This window comes from Kogia breviceps, chromosome 19 (genome assembly GCF_026419965.1).
Source record: "Kogia breviceps isolate mKogBre1 chromosome 19, mKogBre1 haplotype 1, whole genome shotgun sequence".
NCBI lineage: Eukaryota > Metazoa > Chordata > Mammalia > Artiodactyla > Physeteridae > Kogia > Kogia breviceps.
In genome coordinates, this window is record NC_081328.1 from 38,941,301 (window position 1) to 38,965,131 (window position 23,831).

The following is a 23,831-nucleotide window of genomic DNA, read 5'->3' on the forward strand; positions in this document are numbered from 1 at the left end:
GGAGGGCCCAGAGAGGCAGGAAAGGCACCTCAAGGTGGTGGTCCACGATAAATCTGGCCCCCGGGAAGTCGTGGGGAGAGTGGGCAGTGTTGCTTTCCTCAGCTCAGCTCACTGCTTGGAGCAGCAGGCCCAGCAGGGAGCAGCAGAGGGCCAAAAGGGCCCCAGCATCACTTGACTCCAGAACCAGCAGAGGGCCCCCCAGAGACCAAGGAGCAGACGGCTTGGACCCAGTGTGGGGCTGCCTTATGACCAGTCCAGGGTTCCAGAGGTCGTCGGTGTTCCTTCCTCTTCAGAGAAGAGGGTGAGAGGACCCCGTCTCTCACGAGCCTAGTACAGACTAATCAAAAAACCCCAAAGCGGTTGTTTCTGGTGTTCAGAGACCAACTATTTTCAAATACAGACTGCACATACCCCAACATAATCTGGAGGGGCTGGGAGAGAGGCAAATGCAAGGCCCTCAACGTCAACCTCGGTGAGATTCAACCCCAGCTCACTCCCACCCCACTCCACCCAGTTAGAGCTGGTAACAGCTGGCCTCTCTCTTGGTTACCATGACCACCAACATCCCCCCACTTTGGGGGGGGGGGAAGAAAGCTTGTGTTTAACAAGATTTAGAGGTCCATTTTAAATTAACTTCAAGTAAGCTAGAGAGGCTACAGTCTGATAAACTCTGCCAGAGAAAGACAAGGAAGACAAGCGGGAGGTCGATCGATCGGCTGACTATATTGACAAGATACTGATTGGTTACATGTTGAAGAAAACATACAATACAAAATACAGAAAAAGTTGGTTCCATCCCCTCCCACTACCCCCCCTTACCCACCCACCCCCAAATACTCATCATTGTGATTTGGTCAGAACAGGGCTCAGAGCCAGAGGTCAGGGTGACCAAGGACGAGGGGGAAGGGGGCTGTGGGCAATGGGTTCGTGGCTGTCACAATAATGCTGTGATAATGCTGTGGGTTCTCTCCCAGCTGTGAGTCGGGGGTGTGGAGGGGACGCTGCAGCCTGATGACAGCCAGCTGAGGGAAGAGGCTGCCTCCCCCTTCCCTGGCCCCTAGGGCCTGCCCCGTCACCCAGAACGAAGCGCACTCCAAACACAGTAAGGATATGGATGCTCTTGCTGAGCCCGCTAATCAGCAAGAGGGAAAGAAGGGTAACTGCTCCAACCCCCTCCTCCCCATACACCAGGGTGGGGGGAACAGGGGCACGTGGCTACTACCGGCAAAGGAAGAGTGGGAGAGCAGTAGAAAGGGCAGAAGTGGGAAGAGCAGATCATATATATTAAAAAAGTGACTTAAGACTTAAAATTGAATTAGTATTTGTACAGAAAGGTGCAGGTGGAATAACTCACTCCGGCCTATGATCAAAATGATATGGAGAAACCATGGTGGGCCCCTCCCCCTGCCCCCCAGCGGTGGCCCGAGTCGGTAAGTGCGATTGGTTAGAGTGGATTCCAGTCGGGTCGTTGAGGCGGAGGAGGTGGGGGCAGTGGGCAGGTTAGGGGGGCTCAGTTGCTGCAGCACTGGCTCCGGCTGGCAGGGTTGTTCTCCTGGAGGTCCACTCCTCGGTTCCGGCCCGGAGCACAAGCTGTATTCTGGGGCTCGTTCTTGGGAAGCTTCTTAGCTGTTTGGGAGATGAGGGGGAAGATGGGTGTTTGTGGGGGGAACCCTAGTACTCTCCCAAGTCCACTTGGGTACCACCCAATCAGAGACAACCAACATCCTGATGGATGTGTGCTCTATGTGCCAAGTATATTTTGGGTCTTTCAGGAAACTGAGGCAAAGAGGGGTTAAATACCTTGCCCAGGACCACAGAGTTAGTAAGTGGTAGAGTGAGGATTCAAACCCACACAGCATGACTCTAGAGCCAAATAAGCCCCCCAAAAATCTTAAGTGGGTAGGGGGCTGGTGATGTACAGCTTTAGGTGGGTGGTACGCTGCAGGGTCAGGAAGTGAAGTGGTGAGACTTTGGCCCAGGCTTTAGAAACTTCTGGAGTGAGCTATCTATATCTGAGAGTCAGATGAAAAAGAAAACAATTTTATCAAAGTATCAAAAATGGTAAAAGATCTGTTGGTGAAGGGACCCCACAGACCTACTACAGAACAGCAGGCAAGTAACACACCCTGGTTGGGGGAGGGGAGCCGAGGCAACTTACCTATTGCCATGAAAATTTCATTCACGTTCATCGCAGTCTTTGCTGATGTCTCCATAAACAGCAAACTGTTGTCCTCTGCATAGGCTTGTGCTTCCTGATTTGGATGGAGGTGAGAAAGTGGGTGGGAGGGAAACACTGACAGTTGGCAGGGGCTGAGGCCCAGGATAAAAATCTTTCCTGATCACAGTGTCTTCCACACAACAGAGACAACACAGGGGTTTTCAGGCCTAAGGCTCCCCTGCTCTGAGTTCCCCACGTCACATACAGCACCTCTCAGCTCACACACGTCGGCAGAAGTTTGACTCAGGTCTCCATAGGCCCATTCTGCCTTCTTGCTCTTCAAAATCACTAGGCTAGGAAATATTTCTAGAAAGCTATCCTACAAATACACTTTCACATTTGGACAAAAGTATGTGGATGTCGACTACGGCACTGTTTCCAGTCTTTTGCAATTACACACAACCTACAAGTCCGTCGGCAGTGGAGTGGTAAAAAAGTTAAGTATATAGTATGTAAAGAAAGGGATTCATACGGTTGTGCATGTTTCCAGCAAGACAAGAAACTGCGAGGAACTTGGGGGAAGGGAGATTGAGTTTCTAGGGTCAGAGACCCAAATTTCATCCTGTATACCTTCTTGTACTGTTTAAAAATCTCCTATGTGCACATATTACCTGAAAAAGTCTGTCTTTTTCACCGTTTCGTTAAAAAGCCAGTTCATAGAAAAAATTAGCTGAAGCTTCTGCTATCCATATGCACACACACCCCACCACCACTGACAGAGAAGGCGGAGTGGTGGACGGCATCCCCTTTAGGCCCATGCTCGAGCCGTGAGGGGACAGCAAACAGAAGCTCCCCTGCTGCCGCCCAACGCAGCCCTTCACAAAGCCCGAGCAGCCTGGGGAAGCCGAGTGGAGCTGGCTCGTCCTCCCCCCGAGCCTGGTCCGTCCCCCACCTGGAACTCCACGGCTCTCTTGCTGGCCAGGTCGGCCTTGTTGCCCGCGAGCGCGATGACGATGTTGGGGCTGGCCTGCCTCTGCAACTCCTTCACCCAGTTCTTGGCCCGTGCAAACGTATCCTGGGGAGACAGGGCCAGAGCGTCAACAGGATGGAGCAGGCATTCTGCCCAGGGCTGTTCACTGGAGAAGCTGGCGCTGGCAGAGCCGAGGTGTCTAAGATGTCACCACCCTGAAGATTCTGGCGAGATACCCCCAAACACCAGAGGAAATGTGCCCACCCCCCCATTCAGGAACAAAGGGTTGAGAAGCAAGGGAAAATCTTTACTGTGTTGGTGATGTCGTAGACCACGATGGCAGCCTGGGCCCCCCGATAGTACATGGGGGCCAGGCTGTGATACCGCTCCTGTCCAGCTGTGTCCCAGATCTCAAACTTGACTGTTGTGTCGTCCAAGCAGACGGTCTGTGTGAGGAAGGCCGCTGGAAGAGGGAGGGCAGTGTTACCAGGCGCAGAGGGGCCGAGGAGACACCCTCACGTTTCTGCACTGTGCCATCCGGGCTCTGGCACTTAGAAGCCCCAAAACCCCCAACCTGGCGGCCAGAGAAGCCGAGCAAGGCAGGTGGAGCGGGCGCTTCTGTGAGTCGAGGGGGGCTGGGGGTCGCACAGGCTTTACAGACCCAGCCAGGCAAGAGTGGGAGGAGAAGGGAAGCCTGCTTGTACTTCAGCCATTTCAGGAGCCCTCTCTGAAGGACAGCGGCAAGGGGCAGGGAAGGGAAAGTCTAGGAGAAACCTGGCTCCAGGCACAAAAGGGTGTGCCCACGCTGCTGCTCCTTCTCCTCCCTCCCCTCAGAGAACAGTCCTAGTCCCTCCGTCTGCTCCAGCCCAGGGGCACTGCTGGCCTTCGGTGTCCTGAGGACACTCACACACACTCAGCCACGCTGCGGAAGACTGAAGTACACGCCGTGCTACTGCCAGGCGGGGGCTGGGTGGCCGGCTTCCCACTACCCCTCTGCCACCTCCAGGCACGCTGGCTAGCCGCCACCCTCGGCTTTGCCCTCGACTTTATTCCTGATTGGCTCGACTTCAGGGAACACAGTGACCCCATCTCTGGCCTGAGGAGGCAGGGGAACACACGGCACTTGTGCACGTGCTTCAAAGGAGTCTCGCAGCTGGGGCTGGCAGGTGGGAGTCCCAGCAGAGGATCCCCACGGCTCTGTGCAGGAAGCCCGCTCCCCTGGTCGGCCCTCCCGCCTCCTCCCTGAGGGGCCTGGGGCACCGCCTCACTTCCCCTCTCCAGCTCCTGACTCGAGTGCTGAGGAGGCAGCAGAAGACTGCTGACACGGCCTACTTTGTTTCCAGCTGCCTGGAAACCTCCTACCAACCAAGAGGGTAGAAAAAGGATGACTCGAGCCCAGGGTCGGCCCCAGCCCCTCGGGGTGTGTACTGGCCACTGAGGCAGGAGGCTGAGTCCAGGGCCTCACGTGCTAAATGCTGACCACTGGGAAATCAATGACGGGCTCTGAGCTCAAGAAGGGGTAAAGGTCAGCTTCAGAAACACCAGCTCACTCACGAGGCCATTTCCCCATTCTGGAACGTGGGGGAGGCCAGGGTAGATGCACTGCCTGGTAGTGGTAAGAAGAACCCTCAGAGAGGCAGACGCAGCGTCTCCCTCCCCAGGCCAGTGGAAGGGTGTACCCGGGGCCACACAAAGAAATCAAGAGATGGAACCAGGAGAGGAAGGCAGTTTTCGACTCAGCTAATTCCTACTAGATGCTTGTTGGGACTCTGACATGGAGACCAGCTGCTGGGTTTGATTCCAGGGCCCAGATGAGGCGAGGTGCTGCTGCCCCAGGCATGCTTAGCCTCTGGGCAGTCAGCTTCCCTTCTCCTCAATGCCAAGGCATTTCTTCCACTTCCCCGAGGCCACCCCCTCTCCCTCAGGCCCACTCACCTCCAATCGTGCTCTCCTGGTACTCGTGAAATTGACCCTTGACAAAGCGGAGGACGAGGCTGGATTTGCCCACTGCGGACTCTCCCAGCAGGACCAGCTTAAACTGACAGATCTTGTTCCCAGCAGCTGGTCCGTTGGGTCGTGCTGCACCTCCCCGACCCGCCATGGCCCGTCCCGCTGCAGTGGTGCCGGTGAGCGTGGGGGCGGGGGCCAGTGCTGTGCAAAGAGGCACTTAGTGGGGAGGGGCCTCCAACTGCAAGGGAGAAATCGGAAGTGCTGGGTTAGGCCAAAGACTGCCACCCAGTGAGCCCTCCCTAAACCACAGGTTACTGCCCCACCCTGATGACCTGGCTGTCACTCGAGCCCTAACTAGGCTGTACCACACACCTCCTAGCCCTACAGCCGTCCGACCGTAAGGGGAAAAGCAGTCCCCCAACTCTAGGCTCACACTTCTGAGCAAACACACTGACTTCCCATCCCCAGATATGTACATTCACATACAAATAAACACCCACAGGAGAGGAATGGGCATATGCCAGCCTGGTGACAGTTAAGTCAACAGGCAACACAGGGTACCAAAAAATGGCTCAGGAGACACTAGGATCTAGCTCAACAAACAGCTGACCTGCGGTCTGGTAGCTCAGATCACAGCCTGCCTCTGTGCAAAGCCAGAGTGGGTGGTGAGGCCAACCAGGGAACGGGGAGTCCCGGTGGAGAGCTCCTCAGACAAGGTGCTCGGCCAACCTCGTGGGCACTCAGGGACCAGGGCCTGGCCAGGTGCAAGTCGTTATCAAAAGAGCTGTTTTGTCCTGCCATCTCTGGTCTCAGTGTGAGGCTGGAATCAAAGCCTTATTTCACTCCCTCATCCTGAGCCTCTTCCCCCCAGCTCTCTCATTTTTGATGGGCCAGAAGTCTCACACACATTAAAAAACCAAACACACACAAAACCAAACACACACCACAGCCAGCGAGCTCTGCTGGCAGTCAGAACAGCTGCCAAATTTCCCTTTTAAATAGAGACCTCAGTTCCATTCTCCACTGGCAGAGGCAGGGCTGAGGGAGGACGAGGGGGAGGCGTGGGAGGGCAGAGACAAACACGGGTCCCAAGACCAAGACCTGCACACCCGGCAGCTGGTGTTCCTGCACTGACATCTTAGTCACTCAGTCAGTGGTACCCTCAGAGGCGCCAACTTTTTTTGTTTGTTTTTTTTAACTTTTGGAACTGCAAAGAAGGATGAGGAGGCTATCTCCAGAAGACTCTCGAAGACTTATACTAAAAGGTATCAGAACGTACACAGAATGTTTGACAAGTGAGCACTGTGAGTAGGTACTGTGTCCTAAACACGCTGTGCAGCATTTGAACCTAAGCTGAGAAGAAAAGGTTTGGATGAGACTGCCCTGCGCAGAATAGCGTTTATGCAGGAAGGGTTTTCGGAGCAAGACAGCCCTGACCTGTCCCTGGGCGCAGGGACGCAGGGAGCGCGTTCCCTGACAGTCAAAGGACGGGGTGTGAATGAAGAGGGGAACGTTTGTGGGAAGCAATGGTCTGTGCTCATGTGAGAAGCAGGCACAGAGGGCTTGCTTTGTGCAACCTCAAATCGTTTCTCCACGTCCAAGTTCTCCCAGCAACTCATTTGAAAAGTGAGCTTCAGGAAGAATGATTCACTAACCAGGAACAACAGTTTCCTTTTTGGACAGTACTAAAGGAAAAGAGGTTTGAAGCGGGGGCCACCTATTCCCCAAGAGTACAAGGAAGGAAGCATGGGGGGGGGGTTGGAATCTCAATTAGTGACAAGAAATGCCAGTTTTGAAATATTTTATAGTTTAAGATGCTTTCTCTTTTCACCCCAGTCAATGATGTTGGCAAGATTCTACACCATGGCCCTTGAGGTGAGGTCTGTGCTTTTGGCTTCTCTGCCACCTTCCTCTCTATGTTCTGCACAAACAGGGAATTCAAAGAGCGCTCACCAAATGAAATTATTTTCAGAGACAGCTAACATTTACTGAACACCTGCACAACCATTATCTCCTTTAAGCCTTAAAACCATCTCCCATTTTTCAGATAAACAGCCTGTGCTCAGGTGTTAAATGCCCTGCTCAAGGCCACCCAGCACACGGTGACGGAGCCTGGACGCCAGCCATCCTCCCGGCTGTAGGGAGGACGGTGGAGGCAACGCCCACCCTGCGCTTGGTCTCGGGCTGCTGGGTGAATGAGAGACTCTTTTTGCGGCAGCAGCTTTGCTGGCCCGGCAAGGGCTGGCCCTGGCTGACAGTCACAGTGATCTTGTAGTCCCTCCCCGTGTATTCCTGCCACCAGTGGGAGGCGTCGCCCAGGGCCAGGCCAGGCAACAGCAATGATGGGAAACCACGATGGAATTACAGGTTGGCTATTACCACGAATCCATGTGACACATAATCTTGGCCGGACAACAGAGTATGGCTGGGGCACTGGAGAAGGAGGTATGAACGAGTGGGGTGAGGGGAACAGAGGTGAAGACTCTGATTCCAAGAAAACCAAAGCAGCTGGGGCTGAGGGCCACTGGGGTGGGAGGTAACCAGCATCTACAAGTCAAGAAAAACAGAGGTAACATCTAAGTCTCGTCCCTGTCAAGCCATTGGGTTTCCAAACCTGCCCAGACAGAATCTGATTTTTTAAACAAGCCAGAAGAGACAAATAACTTTCACGCAGCAGTTCTCAACCCTGTCTGCACAACAAAATCACCTGTGCAGCCAGCCCCCGGAGATCCGATGAAGGTTTGGAGAAGGGCCTGTGTCTGCATTTCTTAAGCGCTGTGAGGTGCTCCGCCTGGCGCAAACTGCCTGGTGCCATGTTCTGCCTGGATGCTGGTCCTGCCTTCCACAGATACCTGGGCAGGCACACACAGCATGTTTTTACGGCCTGTTGCCTCGTGGTTTTCCTGGACCCACTTAGTGATCACATGAGCAGAGGTCTTGAACCTTCCCAGACAATAAAGCACAGAGGAAGCTGATTCTGCCATGAAGGGCACATGGAGACATGGAGGTGCCTCAGACAGGCAAAGGCCACACTCAGAGCCCCAGGAAGCCCTATGTCCTCCCCTCTCTAGACTGGGAAATCAGAGACGGAGCCCCTGGCAGGTGGTAAAGAGGAATTCACTGAGCTTGCCTGCTGTCTGGGGGAGGCAAGCCCACTGTGGCAATCTTTCCTCCTGAACCAGCAGCTAGAATTACCCACAGGCGCAGTCAAATGATGGAATTATAACCCAAAATGGCACAGTAAAAGTATTCGGGGTTTTTTAATAATTTTTTTTTTTGTTGGCCATACCACGTGGCTTGCAGGGATCTTTGTTCCCCGACCAGGGATCAAACCCGTGCCCCCTGCATTGGGAGCACGGAGCCTTAACCACTGGACCACCAGGGAAGTCCCCAGTAAAAGGCTTCTTTCAGACCAAAACCCAATTCCCTTTAAGAGCTAAAGCTGTGGTCAAAGTTCCTTATAAGATACAGAGTAATATATATATATATTGTTGTCAAAAAATATATATATATATTTTTTCTTTTTTTAAAAGTTTCTCCAGCACCAGGAAAAACATACAAGTGGGATGAATTTCCTCCCAGATATTTTCATGAAGCTGCTGAAATGGGCAGAGCAGCACCTCGAGGGCCCCTCCTTGCCATGACCCCCTCCGCCACGCTCCAAATCGGAAACCTGGTTTCTTCAGAGGCCACGAGAACAAGCACCACTCCCAACCTCACGTCTTCACGGGAAACGGGAGAGAATTCGAGGACTGGGGCATCCTACACCTTTCCCCACGGGGCACACGAAAGGGCAGAAGGGATCGGAGCTCCTAAACACTCCGCCCGTGAACAGGCATAACGGGCACACGCCCAGTCCATCCCGGGGCCAAGCGGGGAGAGAAAGAGGAAAGAAGAGCAGGACGCTGCTCCTCCTTGCTCTGGACTCCGTAGGTCAGTGGGTCGCAAACTTTTTTCCATCAGAATCACCCGGGGCATTTAGAAAATAAGCCTGACCAACTGAATCTAGAATCTCTATAGAGGTGCAGTCCAGAAATCAATGTTTTTAAAACAAGTTCCCCAGGAATTCCCTGGTGGTCCAGTGGTTAGGACGGGGAGCTTTCACTGCTGAGGGACCGGGTCCAATCCCTGGTCAGGGAACTAAGATCCCACAGCCGTGCGGCGCGGCCAAAAAAATAAAATAAAATAAAATAATCCCCAAGTGATTCTAGGAGGCTGATTTAAGCCCAAAAGCTGCAGTTGACAAAGGAAGGAGGGAGGAATGTGAGAAACAGAAAGGCGCCCCCCAGATGGGTACCGTGGACAGTACAGGTGGATCAGGCTGGGGGTGGAGACTGGTTCCTGGCTTTATTCAACACCTGAAGCCGTCTCCAAGATGGGAGACGCTGCTGGAATGTCGCCCCTCCCCCCACCCCAGCCTCCACTCGAAATGTTCACCTTTCTCTTCTCTAATCCATGAAGTCACCCACTTCATACTCTTTGTCCTTCTGGTAAAGAGTGAGCAATTCCAGCTGGTGGGTGTCTCTCGTGCTTCCTGTTTGCTTCGGAGACTTCCTCTAGCTGAGAGTCCCGGCACAGCTTGGATAGTGAGCAGATTAAGGAAACCAACCAGATTTTGTTTTGGCCAGAGGCCGGTCTGCTCTAGGCTTGCTCACTCAAGGTTAGCCTGGGGCCCCTTGGGACCAGGACAGGGAGAGGAGTGGGGAGGGCGTGGTGCTGAGAACCCAGCAAGCCCGCCCAGGGCCCCTAGAGGCGGTTCTGCCCGGTGACTATTCAGCTACACTTTACTCTGGATAAAAGCATTCCTGAATATTTAACTTAACACCCTGAGAGTTGGGCAAGAGGACATCAGAAGCAACCTGTTAGCTTAAAGAGAATAAATGAAAAAATCAGGGGACATGGGAGAGGTAATTAGGTTCAAAGGCTAAGGTGGAAGACATTAAAACGCTCAGAACAGCAGGGGAGATGATTTTACCCAAAGACTCAAGAACCCAGCTCATCCTCAAAGGGGAAAACCACCACTACTGGCACCCAGGACCACAGGGCAGACTCACAGCAGGACTACACAGGCCTCGAGCTGGTTGCAGAGACAGAGGAAAGAAGAATCTGAAGCAACAACACAAGCCAAGAGCCCCATGAGGTCCCCACGCTCCTTCCTAGCACAACTAGCAGTCAGGACTTGGGAGGCTGAACTGGGTTTGGTTAAAGCCTGGCCCCACCGTTTATTAGTTGAGTGACCTTGGCCAAGGCAGATGAGTGACCGCTCTCAGCTTCAGTCCCTTATCTATAAAATGGTATTACTTAATACCAATCACACAGAGTTGTTAAATGATACAACACATGTTGTGCATGGCACAGTACCCTCCTGAAGATGAGGTTCTAATGAACGGCAGGGTTGTTATACTACTAAGAGCCTAACTTAGTAGCTTTAACTCACTGGTTGTCAAAGCTCAAAACTCCTCTTCAGAGTTTTACAGAGAAGGAGATGGAGGTGACGCAAGGTGACCTGCCCAGGGTCACAGCCAGGTGGTGGAAGAACCCGAGCCCAGGACTCAAAACTCCAGCGAGGCTCCACCATCAGAGACAGAAAACCCAAGAATATTAATAACGTCATCACATCCACTAAGAATAATGGGGCCACCACCTTCTGTCTATGCTTTAATAAAATATGGCTTTTAACTATGGGAAAAGGATTTTGTATCAAATTTTAAAAAACACGCTGCTGGATGGAAAAGTTCTACATCTTGATTTGGGAAGTAGATACATGGATGTCTACAAATGTAAAAATGCACTTAAGATTTGTAAGCTTCGGGACTTCCCTGGTGGCACAGTGGTTAAGAATCCGCCTGCCAATGCAGGGGACACAGGTTCGAGCCCTGGTCCGGGAAGATCCCACGTGCCGCGGGGCAACTAAGCCAGTGCGCCACAACTACTGAAGTCTGAGCTCTAGAGCCCAAGAGCCACAACTACTGAGCCCGTGTGCCGCAACTACTGAAGCCCGCGTGCCTAGAGCCCGTGCTCCACAACGAAGAGTAGCCCCCGCTCTCCGCAACTAGAGAAAGCCCACACACAACAACAAAGACCCAACGCAGTCATAAAAAAAAAAAAAAAAAAAAAAAAGACTATGAAAAAGATGATGTCTGAATTAGAAGAGGACCAAAAGAGAACAAAGATACCCAAACAAATAAGGGGCAAGATAGCAGGATTCAGCATAAACAAACGTGCCTGCTCCATACATATTAAGAATATATTTATTGTTTGTACTTAACTGTGAGCTAAAGAGTTTTAAAGTTGTTTAAAGCTTCATGATAGTAAAAAGAGAAGCTGACGCTTAAGTCTTTTCAGCAGGGAGAAAGAGGTTATGATGGTGTGATGCTCTGCACTCCCCAACCAGTCCAGAGCGTATCTGCAGAGGGAAAAGGGGTTTAGGGGTGGAATCAAAGAGAGAGGTGTCTTCCCTGCGTGACCAGGACTATGGAATTGCCACACAGAGAGCCTGTGTCTCACCTGGAGCATGTCACAGAAGAAGCTGGGCCCTGGAAGCCAGAAGCTTAACAGTGCAGGTTGAGATTCGGGGAGAATGCTGACAGAGTGTGTCAGGCCAGGGCTGTAGCCTCTTCCCACCAGTAAGTAGGGGGCTTAGGGGAGATGGCAGCAGGAGAGGGAGGGTATGCTGCCTTTACAGAGCCACAGCAAGACAACTCCCTTTCCAAGGGGAAGGGAGGGAAATCATACCAAAGGGGGACTGAGAGTGAGAGGGGGCCCACTACCGCTAGGGCAGGCCCTTAAATCTGCCCCAGCCCGCCCAACTCCCTTAACTGGGAGCAGTTTCACTTCACTCCCCTTTCAACAGTAACACTCTACTGGGGCTGAGTGCCTAGACTTCTGCATCACAGTGACGCCTGTGAGCATGGAGTCCACGAACTCCACCAACACCTGTAAAAGGGGCCAGTGTGCAGGGGCACCAGAGGCTTAAACCCTGGATACACATGACCGAGTGGTCCTTGCCCGGTGTCTGGGCTGAACCTGGAACTGTGCCAGGAGCATCCAGGACAGAGCACAGCTGCTCCTGCAGCCCTCTCCCTTGTTGGGAAGACCAGCTGTGTCGCTCAGCATAGATGCCAGGCCGAGTTGGGTGGAAGCCACTCTTGAGGACAGACCCCCAGCCTCCCGCGGCCCTGCCCCAGCAAGAGCACCAAGAAATCCTTCTCCGATCTCCAAGCTGCTTTCTCAGCTCTCAACCACAGACGGGCTCCCTGGAGAGGAGGAGAAGCAGAGTCAGCGCTAACTTTCAGGCCCAGGATGAAAACCTCCAGTCCCTCTCTTCCTGTGCCCATAGGGAGGAAGGCTGCCGGGTGGGGGGCGCAGGGGCTTATCTACAGGGATCTGCTGACACAGCCTGGCCGGTGTGGCTGCCCGTACCATCTGTGGAAGGGCCCCGGGATTCAAGGGCAGCTCTAGGGTTCTCATTCACCAGCCCCGCTGGCCACAGAGGAGCCAGGCACTTGGGTGGTGGGGTCATGGGGAAAGCCAGCCAGACGGCGGTCTGCCTACAGCTGCACCAGGCAAGGCTCATGCTGCCTACTGATTCGAGCAGGGGGCTCTCGGCCCTACGAGTGCTACTCCTAAGAGACTATCTCCCTAAGAGGGCCTGGCCTCTGGCTCAGCACACCTCAGCCAGCAAGGCTGTGGCAGACTCTCCGGCCACAGGTAGGGCAGCTCTCTAAGAAGCCTCAAGCAAAAGCCCAATTTGAAGTTTGGCACCTTCGGTGGCACAAACCCACACACGCCTCCAGCTACAGGGTCCAGGGTCCAGGGTGTGGAGGGAATGGGATCAAGGCTGTGTGGTGGCTCACCTCCCACCCCCCCACCCCCAGCTCTTCACCTGCTGGTGCCAGGTAGAACACAAAGAGAACTGGACAAGGCTCAGCTTCTTCCCTGGCCACAGCCTACACCTGCCAAGGCCCCAGGATGGAGCACAGGTCATGTGGAAGCCAGTCAGGACGGCTGTAGGAGACCAGCTGACCCACAAGCCTCTCGATCACTCTGTGTTCGAGCTGTTTATGCTCATGCAGTTACTGTTTCCTCAGGCGGTGCTAACTAGGATCTCAACAATACAGGGCCCACTGACCCCTCCGTCTTGGGAAGGTCTCTGCAGGGGCCACAGGAGTACCAGCCAGGACAGCTGCCGCTGCCCCAGGCCCAGAAAGACTCCAAGAGCCTCTGCGGAAAGTCAGGATCATCAGCAACACCTGTTTATCGAGCTACTCATACCAACAACTGACACCTCACAAACCCTTCCTGTCTTTACCCAAAAAAAAAGAAAGTCAGTTTAAGTTTCCACCCTCTTTGTTTTGCCCTCAGCTCCTAAACAGAGAGCAGAGGGCAGAGGTCATGCTTCAGAGGCAAGCAGGGAAAAGAGAATCAGGTATCAGATCTAGCAAAACCAAATTCCTCCTGCTCAGACACCACACATGCTATGGTCAGAGGCTGCCCAAGGAACAAGGAACAAGGTCAAAGTTCCTGCTGTGGGATCTGAGGGATGATGGCTGCTCTCAGGAGCCCTAGTGCCAAAGAACAATATTTTAGGCTGATTTTTTATCGTAATTTTTTTTTTTTTTTTTTGCGGTACGCGGGCCTCTCACTGTTGTGGCCTCTCCCATTGCGGAGCACAGGCTCCGGACGCGCAGGCTCGGCGGCCATGGCTCACAGGCCCAGCCGCTCCACGGCATGTGGGATCTTCCCGGACTGGGGCACGAACCCGTGTCCCCTGCATCGGCAGGCGGACTCTCAACCACTGCGCCACCAGGGAAGCCTTTCTTTCTTAAATTTTTGTCGAACAAGATGTAGGAGGGTGAAGTGAAGAAATCAGGCAATGAATGGGTCTCAAGAGGTTTTGATCAATGAATCACACTTCTACTTCATAGCCCCAAATTTTCATGACTGTTGCGGGTGGCAAGAGGCTGGAGAACTTGGGGGCTTCAGGGTTGGGAGTGAGAAAGTGAGAGAAGCTAAGGGCATGTTGCAGATGAAACGATCATGCTACAAAATTCTCAGAGGCAGACTATGGGTTTCCCTTTAACAGCACATTAACATCAAACCTGACACACAGTGGGTGTTCATAAATGTGGTGAACCGAGCCTGCGATGTAGGTACAGCCCGGTTAGGTCTGGCAAGTGAACGGGGCAGCTGAAGGCTTCAATACACATCCATCTGCCAGACAGTTTGGATCCCCTAACAGAGCCATAGCCCAGTGGCGGAGACAGCTCGCCACCCCAGTCAGGACCTCTTAGGTTCCTTCTACACAGGCGTGAAGAGCACGAGTGATGGAGTCAAACTTCAGTTCAAGTCCTGGAGCCACCACTTCCTAGGGTGACTCTGGGTTGTGTCACTAAACCCATCCACTCCTGTGTAAAATAGAGAGATTAGCACCACCCATCACCCAGGGCTGCTGGGTAAAGGATGCACCGAAGACTCTCAGCAAAGGGCCTGGCTCAGAGCAAGCTCTCGATAAATAAATGTTCGCGGTGGGGAAGTCCCTATGAAGTGGATTCCTCGAGTAAACGTTCAAACACTATTTATTCACGTATTGCTTTTGCTTCCAGTTTCCCTGAACTCCATTCCTCAGTGCCCCTCATTTGGAGAGAATGCTGAGTAGGACAAGCTCTAGTCTGAATATTTCTGTCCCTCTCCCAAATGCCAATGTTGAAATCCTAATCCCCACTGTGATGGTATTTGGAGGTGGGACCTTTGGGAGGTGAGGCGGTGAGGGCAGAGCCCTCATGACTGGAATTAGTGCCCTTTTAAAAGAGAATCCCAGAGCGCCCTTGCCCCTTTCATCATGTGAGGACACAGCAAGAAGTCAGGAATCTGCAACCCGCAAGAGGGCTTCCACCAGAACCCAACCATGCTGGCCCCCTGATCTTGGACTTCCAGCCTCCAGAACTGTGAGAAATAAATTTCCTTGTTTGTAAGCCACCCAGTCTGTTGTAATTTTGTATAGCAGCCCAAAGTGACTAAGACAACAACTTTCACCAGTGCCCTAGAAAAAGGAGCAGCTCACAGCCGACGTCCTATGTCCTGTCAACAACCATAACCTTGTATCCTCTGGAGACTGGCTTCCAAAGCCACAAGAATGGAGGGTGGGGACAACCGCCACCAACCAAAAGAAATCAACAATGAGTTAAAGCCCCTAACCAGGCCAATCATGAACTCTTAAAAAAAAAAAAAAAAAAAAAAAGCCCTACAACACAAAACATCTTAAAGCCCAAATGCTGTTCCTTCCATTTCAAAGCCTCTTTCAGGAAAGGGAAGAAGGAGTTCAGTGGTGGAGAGGGGGAGGGGACAGGACTAGGACAGCTGACAAAGACACCAGAGTTCCTTTTAAAAAAACAGGCTGCAAATGCTAGAGGTTTGGAAATTGGTGTCATTAATCACCACAGCCTTTGGAGCAGCTCGGAGAGCAATTTGATGACTAGGAGAGCAGCCAGGGTTAGGGAGGCCACCCACACCCTCCCCCATGCCCTCCCCCATGCCTGGGATGCTTCTGACAGAGCCCCCTGAAGGGGACACACACGAAGCTATGAATAGAAGGCAAGAGGCTTGTAAACCAACTCCTGTTAAGATCCCAAGTTAGTGTTTCCAGCAGGGCTCAAGTTACACATCTTCATAAGGATGACAGTACAGCGGAAGGATTTAAGCTATTCAATGATTCAGGATCACAGCTCAAAGTGACAGCCTGCCCTGAGCCTCCCTGGAGCCACAAACCCTGCATGAACCCTCCCAAAGGGGAGGTCCATTTTTGAATGGCAGCGAAAGAACGCTGGCCCAGACCACATGGACTCGCCTACCAGACCTGGAAGGTTTAGCTGGAGAACTTAGCACCTGAAATACTGAACGATTATGTACCTCACCTTACCAGCTGGACAGTAAACTCCAGAGTAAACACCAAATCTGACCATTTTTTGGAGCAGTCAAAAAGCATTAGGCGGGGGTAGGAGAAGTATGGAGAAGCAACTGCCTGCCACTGGGGTCAGCTCCCAGGAGTCTCCAGGGGTGGATTTCCCGGGCGCAGCTCCACCTCACCTACCTCTGGAGGCTTCGGTGACTACAGCTAACCATCAAGAGGAGAAATAACGTAACTCCAACCACAAAACTCCATATCAACGTAACTGAGAGGAAGCGAAGCGTGTGCTAAAAGGGAGTGGCCTTGGACAGCCAGCTGATTCTAGGACCAGGGCAGGAAATACACAAGGTAAGCCTGGAGCATCTTGTAGTGCCAAAAAGTAAGGAAGTGCTACCAAAAATGAAAATGAAAAGACCCCAAGATGATGGGGGTAGGTCAAAGGGAGCTGAAAAAGCTCCCAATGACCGAAGCTGGAACGATTTGAACAATCAAATGAAGTAGTACTGGATTATAAACCAAAGTGTAAAATAAATGCCCACAAGTTCATAGTTTTATATATATATAATTGAATAAATAAATGGGGGAGGATAGACAAATCTTTTGTGTACAAGAACTCCAGGTAATTCACGTAGATACCCTGCCCTGGAGGAGAGGAGCATAACTCCCCACCCCTCAAGTGTGGGCTACACAGAGGGACTGCCTTCCAAGGAGGACAGCACAAAAAGGGGGAGGGGAGACAGTGGAGAAGCCTGACAAACGTCTCCTCAGGACTCCCCTGGAGGTCCAGTGGTTAAGAATCCATCTGCCAGGGCTTCCCTGCTGGCACAGTGGTTGAGAGTCCGCCTGCCGATGCAGGGGACACCGGTTCGAGCCCTGGTCCGGGAAGATCCCATATACGGCGGGGCAACTAAGTACGCGTGCCACAACTACTGAAGCCCGTGCGCCTAGAGCCCGTGCTCCATAACAAGAGAAGCCACCGCATTGACAAGCCCACGCACCGCAATGAAGACCCAGCGCAGTCAAAAAAGAAAAAAAAAAATCGCCTCAGCCGGGTGACCAAAGCTGACGCTGACAGTGCGTTGATTGTATACACCCTTGATGTGATGTGGTGAGAATGGCACTTTACCTCTGAGGTCTTCCTCCCGCAAACCCACAGCCCCAGTGTAACCATGAGAAAAACATTAGACAAATCCCAATTGAGAAACACACTGTAGAATATCTGACCAATATTCCTCAAAACTCTCAAGGTCATCAACATCAAGGAGAGCCTAAGAAACTGTCACAGCCAAGAGGAGCCTAAGGAGACATGACTAAAGGTAAGACTAACTAAAGGTAACGTGGTGTCCTGGATGGGATCCCGGAAAGGAAAAGGACGCTAGATAAAAACTAAGGAAATGTGACTAAAGTATGGACTTTAGTTAACAATAATGTATCATAACTGGTTCACTAATTGCAACAAATGTACAATATAATGTAAGGTGTTAATCACAGTGAAAACCAGGTGTGGAGGTTTGGGAGAAAACTCTACTACCTTTGCAATTTTTCTGCTGGCCCCCCTTTCTTAGGCCCCCCCTTATTCAAGAGTGAGCCTTGTGCAGCTACGCAAAGGAGCACCCAGGGACCAGAGCTGAGTTCACTTCCACAGACCCTTGCCCAGCCCTGGCCTGGGGTCGGTGCTGCCTCACCACACACAGCTGTGGGGGCGCACGGACCAGGTACACGTATGCTGGACGGTGGTCAGCAGACCACGGATGGCCAAAGCCATGCTGCCTTTCCTGATGAAACTGTGCCGGACAGAGAGCTCTACCCTCTGGAAATTTAGTTTGTGACCTGTCTCCACCCCCTATATCATCTGTACTGTAGCGCTCATCCTGTTTACCTGTCCACTCTCTTAACTATGAGCAACTCTGCAGAGGATGGACGAAGAAATGGCTCAGGCTTTGGGATTGGAGGGACGTGAGTGTGAATCTCAGGTTCACCACATCTGCGCTGTGTATGTTAGAGGAAACGGGCAGGCGCTGGCTTCAAGGGGACGTTTGAATGTCTGCCCTTTCCATGGACACCCACAGCCTACTATGCTGGGCGTCACGGTGGGACTGGACACAGAGATAGAACAGGACACGATCGGTGCCCCCACAGGGCTCACACGCTAGACAAGGAGGCAGACAAGGAGCAATGAGAGGAAAGCACAGGGAAAAGCCCTCAGCCTCCTTCAAGGGAGGGGAGGCTTCACAGAGGAAGTGATGTCCCAACTGCACTTTGAGGGAAAAAGCTGGGAGATGTTGCTCCCAGGCAGGAGGTGGAGAGGGGCCTTCCACGCAAAGGGAAGAGCACACAGGTGGCCCAGAGACCGGGTGAGGGGGGATCCGAGCACAGACTTTCTCCCCCTGCTCTGCCACTCACTATGGAGTCCCGAGCATAACCTGGCGACTGAACGCAGTACCTTCCTCCTGGGGCTGTTGTGAGGATCAAAGGAGAGTGCCCTGGCACATCGGAAGCAAAACTCAAAAAGTTTAGCTTTTATTTGGATTATTGTTCCTATACACAAGAGATGGGGATGTTTACTCTGACAACTAATCTCTTATAGAACCAAGCTATTAATGCAGAGAACTCCTTAAGAAATATTCCAATTCTCCCCTGCCAAGGCTCTTGAAAGCACTATCACCTGGGCTGGGGGACATCCTAGTTTACAAAATTCTACCTGAATTGGTGTTTCTCAAATGGCCCCAACAAAAGTATCCCGACTCAAGTCGGGGGAGAGAAAATGCAAACTTCCAGGACTCTGGGAATCGAACCCAAAGCATCCTGCTGCAATCAAAATATTGTCCTCAAGTTTCCTGTTTTAGCTTAAATACATGCAGACCTTGCATTCCAATCTATAATAGATACAGGATTGTTTTGGTATAAAAATGTTGAAAACTGAGTAAGACTGAAGTGCCTAGAAGATGCAAAGATCTGTGGCTCTGAGTATCCACTGGGTCTGAGAACCCCAGTGGGAGAAGCACAGTCATGGTCTTAGCGTTCCCTTCAGTAAAATGGGAGAAGAACCCACAACAATTCTGTTTACCATCTATGGAACAAGACAGTATGGGAACCACATCCATCAAAGCACCGAGCATCACGGTGAAAACTGGTAGAAATGTTGAATCAGAATCCTAGGGATGAATTATGATGCACCTTCAAAACTCCATGGACCTTGTGATTATCTATCCTGTGCCAGGGAATGGACTAGCTTTACCCTTTGTTTCTAATTCAGCAAGATATTTTGTATCTCCATTTCACTGGAAGAAAGAGAGGCTCAGAGAGGTCACACACGTAACAAGCCCAAGGCCACGCAACTGGTGAATGAGGAAGGCCAGAGGACAACTCAGGCCTGGTTGACTCGAAGGCTCTCGTGCCTTCCACCCCATCACACCGCCTCTCTGTTTACCAGGCAAGGGTTAGAAGAAGAAGGGTCTTTCTAAGAAGTACTTGGTTGGTGGGGCCGAATTTAAATCTCTGACCTTCCTCTGTGTTTCCATGTAAATTCTAGTGAAAGGAGCACCTGGTAGACAGCCACATTCTTCCCACTAGAAGCAGCAGGCAGCACCAGAGGAGAATCGTGGGGGCTAAGCAGAGGCCAGCTCCACCAGTTCTCTGTGCCCTTCACCCTGCCCAGAGGGACCCCTGAGTCCACTCACTTTTACTTTCATTTTCTAGCCATTTTGACTTTCAGCTTCCCAAGAAATTAACGGCATGCAGATGTGAGCAAACTCTCAGGCCCTGAAGAGTACTGACTTGGGACTCATAACTGCCATGGTCCCCGGAGGCAGAGGAGAAAGAAGACAGGAGGGTGGGGTAGGGCTGGGGAAGAATACTGGAAGCAGAGAAGGAGTGCCATTGATGAGGATGCTAAAGAGTCTGTACCTGGGCCACTGCTTGCTCACCCGCATGTCCATTCCTTCCACAAACAGACCAAAGGAGGACCCGCTATTAGGGGAGATGAGGCACATCTAATCCCATGACCCAGCTCTACCATTTTCTAACTGTGTGATCTAAGACAAACTACTTAAATTCCTTCAGCAGCATCTTTAAAGTGGAGATACAATTCCCACAATCTCCCAGGAACACACGTGAAAAGAACTTGGCAACTTTAGACTGATTTATAGAAATTAGTTGTTACCACCCTTCTATAGTATAAAGGCAGAAAAAGACCCACTGGTTGTAAGAGGCAAGCAGGAGAGGAAGGGCATCAGAGGAGAGGGGCTTCTGTCCCCCACACAGCCCTCCCTCTCTGCCAAGCAGTGTCAGATCTCTGCTTGGACTCTATAATCTGTGGATGCCAGAAGTGGCCACCTAACCACTCAGGGCACTGGTGTCTTCCTGTCTCTCTGAAAGGGAGAGCTTCTCCTTCAAAAGCTTGCTTTAGAATTAGAGCTGGGAGATCAAGTCCAGACAAAGAAGGTCCCCTCGGAAGGCTGGCCAGCCTCATCCTGGGACTCCCAAAGAGTTCCAGAAACTACAGTCCACTACTGAGGAGGTAAGTTTGGTCAGAGACCAACGGCCGGTGAGTAGGGGCACAGACTGACCAGATTAGAGAAACTAGGTTGGCCATAGAAGTCTCCAACAACCCTCCAAAGAAGTCCACAAAGAGAGAGCTTGTGATTCTACTGCTGACTCTAACGAGAAACTTTTTTTGTTGTTCCATAATAAAATGAAAGGAGTGCATCCCAGGTCTAGCTCAAAAGTTTGTAGGAGTCACACACTGGTGATTGTCCAGAAGAGGTCAAAAAGCTCTCAAGATGAAACAACTTTAACATTTATAAGTAGCATCCAAGGGCAGTAAAGATGGCCCAGAACACTGAAGAGCTACAGAAATTCCCAAAGATTGCAGGGCCTTCCCTCCCTTCCTCCACTGTAGATAGCAAGGGTCAGTCATGGCCTCAGAGTCAGGCTGCTCTCATTAAGGTGCAGTCTCTGGCCTGTACTTTGGCCACATAACAAAGAACCTCCCAGCTTGGTCTGAGACAGCAGCCATTTCACACACCTAAGTCCCAAGCAAGGGACAAGGATCAGATGTCAGTACGGGCTGTCTCTCGGAAAAGGTGGGGGGAATCAGCACTTTGTGGCATGTGTGGGAATTCCTTGGGCTACAAAAATTAGCACATTAAGGACCCAGAGGTGCCACTGTGATATAAAGTTAATCCTCTGCAATCTACAACTTACTTGATCAAGCCCAGAAGGTAATGGAGATAGACCCTAGGACTAAAAGTGGTGTGACCTGTTGATCAGGGAGGTGAGCGTGTGTGTTTAGAGTGGGAAAGAGATAGCCCAGGACTCTTCAGTTGCAGACTCCTTATTTTTGGTCTTTTTTCTCTTCTCTAAGGACCAACAGACAGCAGTCCCAAGAGGAGCAGTCCCTCTGAGGCAGCCTGGAACCACTCACGGACTCTGGGAGGACAGGGCTGAGACTCCAGCAAGGGGGGTTGGAGGAAGGGAGACAGATGATAATGAATGGGCAGATCCACCCTGATCTGTGTGATCTGTAGCTAGGATTGAGCAAACCTCAGCTAAATTGTTCAGAGGCAGGAAGAGCCAGAGATACACTCAGAGAACGACACAACACAACCAGAGGACAGGGCTGGGGGCTCAGGGGGCAAGGCACGGAGAAGACAGCTCATTCCTAAAGAGTGACCCAGACTTTAAACTCTGCTGAGATCCTGGGTGGCTCTCTGGCTTGAGGAAAGAGAGGAAGTTAAGGAGTTGTGGGAGCGGTCTCAGCCAGGGCACCCCCACCCCACCCCGCCCCAGCCCCAGGAAATCGAGATAAAATTCCTCTAGGGCTGGAGCGACAACTGTTTTTGTGGGACGGGACGGGACGGGGCGGTGGGGGCGGGGGCGGGCTGAGGACAAGAGAGGCGACAGACAACACTCCTGGCTACCTCTAAAAGAGAAGGGGGACAGGCTCCTTCACACCTGACAAGGATTCCTCTAATTCTGGGAGCAGAGGGAGAGGAACTTAGGGTCTCACCCTCCCACAACCGGACCGGGACAAGCCAGAGGTGAGCCATAGGGGTTTCCCAAGGCTCACTAAGGGCAGGGAAGGGAAGGAAAGAACAGATCTCCCCTGCTTTGGCTCGACGCCTAGGGAGCCCCTTAAGAGGGGGCTACGGGTCGGGGGAGGGGTCAGTATCCCCCTAAGCCAGGGTTGGGCGGGAGGGAGGGCCGCCCCAGAGAGGCTTCAACACGAACGAGACACTGCGTCCCAGGACAGGCACACTCACGGCGGCTCTGGGGCGGCGGCGTTACTTGGGGCCGGGGCTCGGACAGGCTCCGCTCCTCTACCCGCGGCGGTGTCCCAGGCTCCGGCCTCCACTTCCGCCTTTCAGCCGCTCCGGATCCGGATCTCCACCTCCGACCCGCCCCTCAATACTCCCAGGCGACTGACAGGGCGGGGAAACCAATGGGAGGCACTCTTGGCCGACTCACAGGCGGTCCCGGCGTTGGGGTGCGGGAGAGGCGGGAGAGCGCGCGCGAAGGACGGCGGGACTTGTAGTTCGCAGCGTTGGGAGGAGCCGGTGGCCGCCTGGGATTTAGATTTAGGGTGGAGCCGGCGGCGGGCTAGGCGGAGCCCGGCCGGGAACTCTTTAAGGCCCTGCCTGCTGACCGCGTCATCACGAATTCCAGGCACCCCGAGGGGGGGCGTTTGGCGGAGGGTTGCAAGAGTGCAGAAGGCTGTGTGTGCAGAATTGGGAAAGGAAAAACAGGTGTGAATGAATATGCACGTAAGGCCGCGTGGACCAGCCCTAAGCACTCGCGAACGTGGAGAAGCCCCTGTCCAAGCTTTCGGGCCAAGTCAGTTCTGGGAGCCCGACTGTTGGGGACAGTCTCATCTCAGAAGATGAGAAAGATGATGGAAGCGCTATAGAAAGGGCTCTCTGGAGGCTACTGGGTGGGATCACAGGGAGAGCTCTTGCTACTGCCCAGCCGTAAACCGGGACCCTCCGCCTTTGGCTCAACCCCAACCTCCGACCCTGCCCCTGCCTCTCTCCATCCACAACCAGAACTGGCCCTTGTTTCTGATGCCAAATACTGAGCCAGACCACTTCTGCCTTGTCGCTCCCCATACATCCATAAATGCAGATTGGAACCACTTCTGTTTGTCCCCACTTTGCCCTTCCTATGGATCAGGACTATTTCTATTTTTTCTGCTCCCTTCAGTATGGATTAGGACCACATCTGCTTCGGCCCGCCCCCGACCCCCCAACACAGACCAGCATCTCCTCTGCTTCTGCATCCCACCCCCAGGGACACTACTCGGAACCTGTATGGAATCAAAGCTCACCCTATAGACAGCTGTGGGCCTCGTTGCTATGACACCAGCCAACACCCGTCGTACTCTGGAGCCTGAGCTGGAGAATCGTCCTGGCAACCTGTCTGGGACAACCTGCCACAAAGCTGCCCACATCTGGTCACCAGGGTGCCTCTTTCTAACATCCATGACACTCACCCCTGCAGTGATTATCAGAGAAGTGAAAGCTAAGAAAGAAGAGAGACCTTAGGAGAGCAAAGGGGATGGGGCAGAGCGGGATTCCTAGCAGGTTCTTGGCTGGTGACAAGGGCTTCCTCCAGACCCTGCTGTACCTAGCTTGCAACAGGTAGAGGATCGGTTAATGCAGGATTGGTGGGGAGTCCCATGGGCCACCTTTCCAGGACTGGAGGTGGACCTGAGTCAGGGCCCTTCCCACATACCGTGTCTAAATCTGTGGCTTTGACCAGGTTGTGGGGAGGTGGGTGTAATGGGCCCATAGTGACTCATTAAGATTTCTGCCTCATCTCTGGGGCCTCTGGTGGCGTGAACAAGGTGC

General features: G+C 52.5%; 1 protein-coding gene across 1 annotated transcript; it reads right to left on the reverse strand.

Annotated features, from left to right (window-relative positions):
• Positions 1–702: 702 nt before the first annotated feature.
• RAB5C (RAB5C, member RAS oncogene family) lies at positions 703–22,399 on the reverse strand. The gene is made up of 6 exons (XM_059048303.2): positions 22,248–22,399; positions 5,064–5,316; positions 3,440–3,591; positions 3,111–3,233; positions 2,159–2,252; positions 703–1,626 (listed from the first exon to the last, which is right to left on the reverse strand). The coding sequence occupies exons 2-6, from the start codon at positions 5,227–5,229 to the stop codon at positions 1,511–1,513; spliced, it is 651 nt and encodes a 216-aa protein (XP_058904286.1). The 5' UTR covers positions 5,230–5,316; positions 22,248–22,399; the 3' UTR covers positions 703–1,510.
• Positions 22,400–23,831: the final 1,432 nt, after the last annotated feature.

Coding starts and splice junctions, on each gene's coding strand:
- RAB5C (XM_059048303.2), bottom strand. CDS start 5,229: ATGGCGGGTCGGGGAGGTGCAGCACGACCCAACGGACCAGCTGCTGGG. Junction 3,592..5,063: donor CCAGGAGAGCACGATTGGAG/GTGAGTGGGCCT, acceptor TCCCTCTTCCAG/CGGCCTTCCTCACACAGACC. Junction 1,627..2,158: donor TGAAATTTTCATGGCAATAG/GTAAGTTGCCTC, acceptor TCTCCCAAACAG/CTAAGAAGCTTCCCAAGAAC.